At 26.2% G+C, this 10,290-nt stretch overlaps 1 protein-coding gene across 1 annotated transcript in view; it reads left to right on the top strand.

The window, feature by feature from the left end:
- The window catches only part of LOC117178088 (N-acetylneuraminate lyase-like), a 14,577-nt gene extending 4,792 nt beyond the window's left edge, over positions 1-9,785 (top strand). The window contains exons 4-8 of the mRNA XM_033369326.1: positions 3,799-3,944; positions 4,070-4,238; positions 6,575-6,720; positions 6,823-6,994; positions 9,488-9,785. Coding sequence (XP_033225217.1) covers positions 3,799-3,944; positions 4,070-4,238; positions 6,575-6,720; positions 6,823-6,994; positions 9,488-9,633 — 779 coding nt within the window. The 3' untranslated portion in view covers positions 9,634-9,785. The remainder of the gene's footprint in view (positions 1-3,798; positions 3,945-4,069; positions 4,239-6,574; positions 6,721-6,822; positions 6,995-9,487) is intronic.
- The last annotated feature ends 505 nt before the right edge of the window (positions 9,786-10,290 follow it).

Below are 10,290 nucleotides of genomic sequence, written 5' to 3'. Positions count from 1 at the left end.
CTTTTATTATTAAGCTTTGTACTTAAACGTAGTTTTCTTTCGGCTCTTGCATTTCTCAAAGTTTGAGACCGATATTTTATGTATAAAAAAGTTCGAACGTTCCAAAACTGTTGAGGTTCGGAAAAAAGATGAAATAATTTTCAGTTAAGTTCCTACCAAAATGCAGTACCTAATCGTACTTTATTGTACTCTAATACATTTCCCAAAGTTTCAGCTCGATATTTTATTCACAAAAAAAGTTCTGAGGTTCAAAAAAACATTCAGTGAACTGAAAAACTGTGGTCGGTAATATAGCTATTTAGCTGTGTCACATGCCCTTAAGATTATCGATTGAAGTTTCTTTAAAAAAGATTAGAATCCCTAAAAGCCTTTCAAATCCCTCGAAATCATGTGAGATTTAATAAGGTCCTTGAAATCTTGTGAAATTTCTTGAAATACCTTAAAATATGAAAAATCGCTAGGAATCCCTTGAAATTGTGTATATCTTTTGAAATACTTTGGATTTGCTTGAAATTCTTAAAAAATGTAAAAAGCCTAACAATCCATTTGAAAAGTATAAATTATTTTGAAGCCCTTGAATATAATAAAAATAATTAATTTAAATTATCTACCAATTTCGTTTAAATCTTCAGAAATTTTTAAAACCCATTGCAATCCCTTGAAATAAAACTTAATTACTTCCCTAAAATATAAATAATTTGTAAATCCTTCAATATTAATTGAATTAAATTAAAAGTATCGAAACAAGTCTGAAAAAATTAAATTGAAGTTATTCGTTAAAGTTCTCTAAAAAAAGGCTTGAATCCCTATAAATCCTTGAAATCCCTTGAAATTCTTAGAGATTCGATAAAATCCTAAAATCTGGTGAAATTCCTTAAAATACCTTAAAGCACTTAGAAATCTGTGGGATTTCTAAGAATCCCTTCAAATTTAAAACAATTTATTTATTTTCCAAAGTTCATCAGAAATCCTTGTGAAATATTTTGGAATTCTAGCAAATTACTTGAAATTACTTGACATTATTAAAATCTCTAGAATTTTTCAAAATGCCTGAAAATTCTTGTTGATTCAACGAAAGTCTTTTTCGAAGTTTACTAAAAATCGCTTGAAATCTTGGCACATCCTACAAAATCCTTTAAAATCTTTGAAATTTTTTTGAAACACTCGGAAACATTTTTTATCACATGAAAATCGATAAAATCTTTTATAACTATTCAAATATTCCAAAAGCCAATAAAATGCTTTTAAATCCAATAAACCTCGCGAGAGACCATTCAAAATTTATTTATTTATTCCTCTGATAATTTGAAACCGTTTAAGTCCTTATAAATCTTTGAAATCCTTTAACTTTTAAAAATCCCTTGAAGTCCCTTAAAACCTTTGAAAATACTAAAGATCCTTTCAAATTTAACTTAATTCAGATTATTTTTCCAATTTTCCTAAAAATATCTTTAAATCTATTGAAATACAACGAAACTCTTAGCAATCCCTTGAATTTTTTTATTTCTCTTGAAATCCTTTAGAATACCTCAAAATCTGTTGAAATCTTTGGAACCCGTAGAAATTCATTAAAAATGTATAAATCATTTGATAGCTCTCAAATATAATTTAAATTAAAGTCATGTGAAAAATCGTTTAAATCATTGGAAATCCTTGAAATCCCTTAAAATCCTTGAAATTGAATAAAATCGTCGAATCGCGCGAAATTCCTTGAATTACCTTCAAATCTCTTAAATTCTTTGAAATTGCTAGGAATCCCTTGGAGTTTCAATGCATTTAAATTATTTTGTTAAAGTTCACCAGAAATCTCTTTAAATTTTTTGAATTCCTACAAAATTCTTTAAAATCTTTGGAAAACGTAAGGCTCCCGTAAAATTCGTTAAAGTATTCAGAAACTTTCAGAAATTCATTCAAATATTTTTAATTTCTTTAAAATCGATCAAATTTTTAAAAATTAGTTTAAATATTCGGAAATTTGATAAAATCCTTCTAAAAGTCTCAAAACCTGCGGAAGACCATTTTTTTAATTATTTGGAATCCCTTAAAAACTCCTGATATGTTTTGAAATCTTTCAAAATGCGTGAAATTTGTATGAAATCTGAAGAAAACGCTTAAATCCATAGAAATTCGGTAAAACCACCTTAAAATTCCGTGAATCTGCTAAAAACCCCTCCAAATTTAATTTAATGTATTTCATTTTTTTTAATACAAAATTTTTTTTAATTCTAGGAAATTTGTTATGTCTCTTAAAATCACATGAAATCTTTGGAAAATCTGAAAATCCATTTTAAAAATTACAAATAATTAGAAAGCCCTTGGATTTAAATTAAAATTATTTATTAAATTTATAAAAAAAGTTGCTAAAGTCGCTATAAATCTTTGAAATTATTTAATCTTATGAAATTGCTGGAAATATCTTACAATACCTTAAAATATTTAAAATCTTTATAAATCCTTTACAGCTTATTTTAATTTGATTTAATTTCTCAGATTTACCAGAAATATCTTTTAATCTTTGGAAATCATACAAAGCTCTTTGAAATCCCTTAAAATGTGTTGTCACTTTTAAAACCCTTTATAATCCCTTAAAATCTCTTGCAATATTGGTAAAAAGTGAAAATCTATTTGAAAAAATATGTCAAATTTTAAAATCTCTCGCATATTATTTAAATTGAACTGAATCATTAAAGAGATCTTAAAAAATTAATTAATCTAAATTTAAAATCTCTCGCATATCATTTAAATTCAACTGAATCATTAAAGTGATTTTAAAAAATTAATTAAATCCCTAAAAATCATTGGAAAATGTCCAAATTTTCAAAGTTTAACAAAAATGATAAAATCCTTGAATTGTTGGGAAATATATTCAAATCCTTTGCAATATTTGAAATTTCTAGGAATACTCTGAAATTTCATTGAGTTTCTTCATTCTTTGGAAATTCGATAAATTTCAAATAAAACAAACCTAATCATTAAACTTTAAAAAACCTACTTAAATCCTTATAATAATTTGAAATCCTTTAATCTTGTGAAATTCTTTGAAATATCTTGATATTTAATTTAATTTAACTTATTTTCGCAGGTCACGAGAAATATTTTTAAATCATTGGAAATTTCAAAAAATTCTTAGAAATCCCTTACAATTTTTTAAATCTCTGAAAATGCTTTGGAATTCCTTAAATTCCCCGGTAATGTTTAAAAATCTTGAAAATCCTCTCAACTCTCTCAAAATGTTATGAAATTTCTTTAAATACATTGGAATATTTGTAAATGTCTTGAATCCCGATAGAATCTTTTTTAATTATTTGAAATATTTAAAAATTCTCTAAAATCCTTTTTATATCGCCTTAAAATTCATGGAAATACTTCGAAATTGAATGCAATCCTTTGAAATCCCTAAAAACCTTCTGATATTTTCGGTAATCTAAGTCGAATAAATAAATCATTTGTTTCTACTTTCTATATTTTTTGCATCAAATCTTTGAATATTTTAACATTCTTTATTTATATACTTATTTTTCTTATAATGATTTTCTGTAACGATTTTTCCAGAATCGCGTAAAAATTACGAGATATTTATTATAGAAAAATCATTGTAGACCTATGAACTGAATTTACTATAATATTTTTTCGTAAGCGGCGACTACAAGTCATTGTGAAAGATTGCGTGAGATCGCATATGATTGCAAAGAACTGTACAACTAGATTGCAGGATTTTAAATTAATTTTTATTATTATTTTTGAATTTTAAATTAAATTAGGTCTGAATATTGTACAGAATTAATTATTTGTTAATAGTTAATGGAACCACTGGAGAAGGCACATCTCTTTCCTTAAAAGAAAGGAAACTAATTTCTGAAGAATGGGCAAAAGCCGTGAAAAAAACAAAGCAGCATTTAATGATTCAAGTTGGAGGTGCTCCACTTCCTGATGTTTTGGAACTAGTATGTTATTTTCCATACAATAAATAATAGTACCTAATTTGTGTAAAGCAAAAATATAATACAGGTTTTTTTTAATAACTGGATCATAAAAAATGTAAGTTAATGAATATTTTTATTTAATTTAGGCCAAGCATGCCGAAAGTTTAAAAGTCGATTCTCTTTTATGTTTACCGGAACTTTATTTCAAACCGTTGAAACCGGAAAGTCTAGTCGACTATTTGAAGGCTGTCTCGGATGCTGCACCAAAGACTCCCTTGTTATTTTATCATATACCTATGTTTACAAATGTTACTTGTAAGTATATTAAATATATTATATTATCGAATTATGAAAAAGAGCATTACGCCATTTTCGATTGATATATCGAAAATATCTCGAATTGAAACAAAAATGTCCATCTAATTAATATAAAATATATATTTTCTAGATTTTCGAAGATTTCGAAATTAAAGAAACTTTTAAAGATTTTTGGTACAATTTAAGTTCGATTCGTTATAAAGGCTTAACAGTTTTAGAAATGGTTACAAAAATAACTTGAAATTTGAAAAGATTTCCTAATAATTATAACAAAATCTCAATTTTAAAAGATTGAGAATCAAATTTCTAAGCTTTTTAAGAAGTTTGCAAGGGTTCCAGGAAATATAAAACTTCGCTTGAGATTCCTGGGAAAAATTTTAATGGCTGCTTATTTTTAAAAATTAATTCTTAAAGAAAATTTAAGATTGTATCAGCAAATTTTAAAAGATTTCTATAAATTTGGAATATTCTGGAATATTAAGGGGAAAATTTATTTATTTTAAAACATTTGTTAAATTTCTGGGACAGTTCAAGTCAGTTTAAACATGTCTTCTAAACTTCTAAAAGTCCTAAATATACTTTTAACTGACCTAAATTTTTCTTATAGTTTTTCAAATTCCTGAAAAATAATACTTCTTTGACATACCCAAAATCTTCCATTTTTTTGTTGCATTTTCTAAAGAACTATTTTGGTTAAAAATACAACTGGTTAAAATTCAGTTGAAACTTTATCTGCTCGATTGACAATATAACTATTTCGTTGAAAATGCGTAATTTTTTGTAGCAAATAAATCTTAGTAGAAAATCAATTTTTTTTTTAAAATGCATATTTTCACATTAAAAAATTTAAATACGGTTTTATATCAAATTCGTCTCTTTAAAAAAAAAGTTTCATATTTTTTTCAGAAATGCAACTGGTGGAAACGAATTTTTTCGTTTGTTTCGGATTTAGCTATTTTGTCAAAAATGTGTATTTTTTGGGGTTGAATTCAACTGTTTTTTATTTATAATTCAAATCTCTTTTGGTTAAAATATAATTTATGTTTTACATTTTTTCGTTGAGAATATACCCTAAAAATATAAAAGGCGAAATGTTAGAAAATGCTGATAAATTTGTGACGTTCGCTTCTTTAGGAAAAATATATTTGTCATAAACTCCATTGAAATTGAAACCCATATTTTAAATATTGAAATTAACCTGTAAAGTTTCTGAACTATATAAGTATGATATTCGCGTAAATAATTTGAATGTTAAAAATTAAATATTCTTATACTTACTAATTTAATTGAAAAATCCGAAAATAATGGGACAATTTCATTTGAAATAATGCAACTCCAAAACGAATGACGAATAAAATATTTGAACTGTTAAAGAATACTTGATCTTATATTTCTATGCTGAAAAGAAAAATATGAAAGTTCTATAAAAATATTCAATGATCCACGAATTGAATAATCAATTAGCGATATTTTTCGAAAATCTTGCAATCAGTGCTGTTGAAACCCTGATTGGCTTTCATTATTTGAAGTTTTTTATTACTTATAATTGAAATATTGAAAATTAAATCTAAAAATAATCCCTTTTGATAAAAAATCATGGAAAACGTTTTGTGAATTGAGAAACACTTGCTTTTTTTAAAATAATATTGAGTGATTAAGTAAAAAATTTTCGATTGCATAATAAAATATTAAAAATTCTATGTGTTTTTTTGTTCTTTTTTTGTTTTGTTAAAAATAATTTTTTGATCTGAAAATTTATGTATTTTATTTTTCGTTAAAAATTGATCTAGTTATATATTTTTTTACCTGAAATTGATATTTTAAAACAAATATCATCATTAATATTGTCTATGTTAAAAAACTGTAGATTAGTTTAGCGTGTTAAGCAGAAAATTGATATTTTAAATAAAAAAATTATTAGATTTATAGATTACATTTTTTCAATACTTCACGTTTTTCGGAAATTTTAGCGTTTTTTCACCAAATTTGAGATGCTTAAACAAAAAGCATTAGATTTTCAAGATCCATAATTTTTTAACAATTTTAGGTTATGTTAGTGTTTTACAATGTTTCAGTTTGAATTACAATATGGTATTTACATTAATTTTATTGAAAATAATTTCTTTCTAATGTTTTAAAAGTAGTGCAGAAAAGGAATGGGAGGAGTAAAAGACCTATAGTCAAAAAGGATGGTTGCGGGATTTAGTTTTTCAACTTGATCTCTGTGCGGAAAATAGGAAAATGAATTTATTGATTTTCTTGACTCCTGCTAAGAGTTGAAGTTAAACGATGAAATTCCTTAAAAATCGAATTTTTCTTTATGTCTTTTGTAGTACACATGGGTAATTTCTTGGAAACTATTGGTGACCAAGTGCCCACATTTGCCGGCATCAAATTCACGAGCAATAATTTAGAGGAAGGCTATCTAGCATTGAAAGCTGATAACGGGCGTTTCGCAGTTTTCTTAGGCAATGATCAGGTAAAATATCCATGTACAACAAAATTTGTACACTTGATTTAAAATATACAAAAATATTTTAACAATAATAAATTAATCAATAATTACCAACGTATTTTCTAGTTGATTTCTGCTGGTTGCTCTATTGGAATGGATTCCTTTATATCTACAACATTAAGCATATTTCCGGAACAAATTTTGTCAATTCTTAATTCATGGAAAAGTAAAGATGTTGAAACAGCCAGGAAGATTCAACATGAACTTTCCACAGCTGTTGGTACCATAGCCAAACACGGTAAGAAACTGATAAATGATTCCCAAGCGGAGCGTCAGACCATAGCGGACCATGCTCGTTAGGGATTTTTTCTTTCTTTTTCACATTTCTCCATAATTTAATATAGAATTTAACTCAACTTTTAATTTTTTGGAATTTAAACATTTTTTATTGATTTACATATTTATATTTATTTATTTGAAATTCTTTTGTGTTAAAAAATTACAAATCAAAAGCTGTGTGTGGCAACACTCCACATCAGGTTGCCATGCACAGATTTTAAATCCTTAATTTTTGACACCTGAATAAATACCAATACATAAATATAAGTTTTTAAAAAGATACAAAGAACGCGGACTTCTATAAATTATTAATAAATGTGATAAGGAAAAAAATATGCTCTAGCGGGCCCAGTGAGCGGAAGGGTCACTTCGTGAACATTCAATAGAGTTTAGTTAGCACAACAACCAACAAATATCCAACTTTTGTTTAATGGGATTGTTTGGTAATTGTTTGGTAATGTTGCGAAACCAAATTTTTTCGTTTGAATGAAAAAACGTAAAAAGGTATTGAGTTTTAAAAAATTGGACTACTAATTTCACGCTGCACAACAAATTCTTTTTTTTTTTTTAATTCTTTCACGAACGTTGGCCTTCTCAAGTGGTAGTGACCTTTTTTGGCCAGCCGTGTCCTTAAATATAATATGATGATTCAGATATCCTGACAAGACACTTTTCCAAAAAATCGAATTTTTAGTAGGCATGCATGATTTCAGCCCTTTTGCATATTTATGAAGCAGAGCTAAAGTTCGACTATTTAGGAGTAAACAGTGACCTCATATTTTTGTATGAATTGAGGAAACTCTGGAAAATGTCTAAATATTGAAAAAGTATGGTAAATATACATAACAGAAATTTTATAAAGCACCAGAACCTTTAAAAATTTTAGAGTTTTAAAGAAATTTCGAAAACCTTAGAATTGTCTAAAATTTATAAACGCATTAGAAGTTTTAAAAAACTTAGAATTTTTGAACATTTCAGAAACTTTAATAATTTCAGTAATCTGACAATTTTAGGTATTTTGATAATTAAACATTTAAAAAAATTTTCAAAATTGAGATTTCAAGGCTTTTTGGAAACTTTTCAAAATTTGAGGCGTTTTTATAATTTTGGAAATTTTTATAATTTCAGAAATTTTAACAGTTCAGAAATGTTTATAATTTCACTAATTTAAAACATTTTAGAAATAATGACAATTTAAGATATTTGAGCTATTTTGAAAATTTTTGAAATTCCAGAACTAGTGATTTAATTTTTTTTTAAATTTTAGACCCTTTTTAACTGAAAATTGTATAAATTTAAAACACTTCAGGGATTGTAGAAATCGTAAAAATTTTGATAATTTAAAAAATTTGGAACATTTAAGAAATTTGAATGATTTTAAAAATTAAAATAATCGTGGTCATTTTGAAAATTTTAGAAATTTCGATCATTTAAACATTTTTTAGCATTTCAGAAATTATGATAATTTTAGAAATTTAAGTAATTTTAGAAATTTTGAACTTTCGCTAAAATTAAGAATTATTAGAATATTTTATAATTTCGTATATTTTTAAAATCTCGAACATCTTAAAAATGTATAATGTTTCCTAATTTTCGTATGAAGTCACTTTTTACTCCTAAAAAGAAGAATTAGAGAACCACTTAATAGTAATGAAAAGGGTCTGAAATCAGGTATGACTTTCTAAACTTTGATATTTTGAAAAATGATTTAAATTAATAAAATTGTACAAATTTTCAAAATGTCTTAAATATCAAAAGTTTTGAAAATTTTAAAAATATTACAATAATGTTTTAATTATCAAAATTTCTGAAATTTAAACAAGTTCACATTTCTAAAATTATTAACACTGCTCAATTTATTGCCACTTCTAATGTTTTGAGAATTTGATAAATTTTCAAAGTTTCTAAATTTTAGAGAATTCTGAAATTTTTCGAATCTTTCAAATCTCTTTAAAACTCTTAAATTTTGAAAAGTTCTGAAGCTTTCAACATTTTTCGCTATTTATATTTACCGCACATTTTCAAAATTGAATTTTTTTTCAGAATTTCATCAATTCATACAAAAATATGAAGTCACTTTTTACTTCTAAATACTAACTTTAGCTCCGCTCCACACCGCTCATCCTATTATATCTAAGTATACGGCTGACAAAAAAAGTCATTACCTCTTGAGAAGACCAAAGCTTCGTGAAAGAAGTTAAAAAAATAGAATTTATTTTGCAGCATGAAGTTAGCCCTACCACTTTGAAAACTCAATATCTTTTTGAGTTTCTCCGCCTAAACGAAAAAATTTGGTTTCCAAACAAACGATAACCAAACGATTCCCCCAAACAAAATCTGGATACTTTATGACTATTGTGCTAACTTCACGGAAATGGTCCGCTGTGATAGCAACTTAAACAATATTTCAAATAATTTTTATAAATAAAATTGGAACTTTTGTAACTTTTAGGGAACTGGGTCGAGACAATGAAGTTTGCAATGAATTTTGTAACACCTCTAAACATGGGGGCTCCTAGATTACCTCTCAAGGTTCTATCTTCAGAGAGTCAAACCACAATGAAAAAGGATTTGGAGAAACTATTGAAATCTGCTTGATTTCTATAGAATCATTAAAAGAAAAGTTTTTTTGTGTGATAAAAATAAAGCATAATATAATCGGAAAATATTCCGACTTTACCTGTTATAAGGTAGAGACAATGTTGTGATAATATTTTTATATTACTGTGAGATGCTTTTGTTTTCTTAAAATAAAATGTACAAAAATCTTTTTTTTTTCTTATGGGAAATACGTTTGGGGGAGGGGGGGGGGTCAGCGTAAAAAACACTCTTTTTGTTAATTTTTTTCAAGAGTATGGATTCAGCAAATATATTTAAACTTTTTGTACACCATTAAGTATACTTTTAGAAATCTTCTGTAATTTTTTCATTTGAAAATATTTAAAAACAAGCCGGTGACCGAGATTGTCCGAGAACGTGTTGGAAAAAAAAAATCGCGATGTCCACTGTATCTCGGTCGGAAATTATTGGAAATATAAAACCATTTAAATTTAGTTAAAGTATCGTCAAATCCCCCGCCCCCAACGTTCTCTGATTATTTTTTTTTGCATTTGAAAAGTTTTTGTGTTCATCTACAGTGTAATCTGATATTTTCCACGAAAAATCCCACCATTTTGGGGGTGAAAAACACCCTTTATGTGAATTAAAAATGTTTAACTAAACGTTGGGGGGAGGTATTTTATATGTAGAAAATGC

Source organism: Belonocnema kinseyi, chromosome 8 (assembly GCF_010883055.1).
Source record: "Belonocnema kinseyi isolate 2016_QV_RU_SX_M_011 chromosome 8, B_treatae_v1, whole genome shotgun sequence".
Lineage (NCBI taxonomy): Eukaryota > Metazoa > Arthropoda > Insecta > Hymenoptera > Cynipidae > Belonocnema > Belonocnema kinseyi.
Note: the sequence above shows the minus strand (reverse complement) of the source record. Positions and strands in the feature narration are given on the sequence as shown.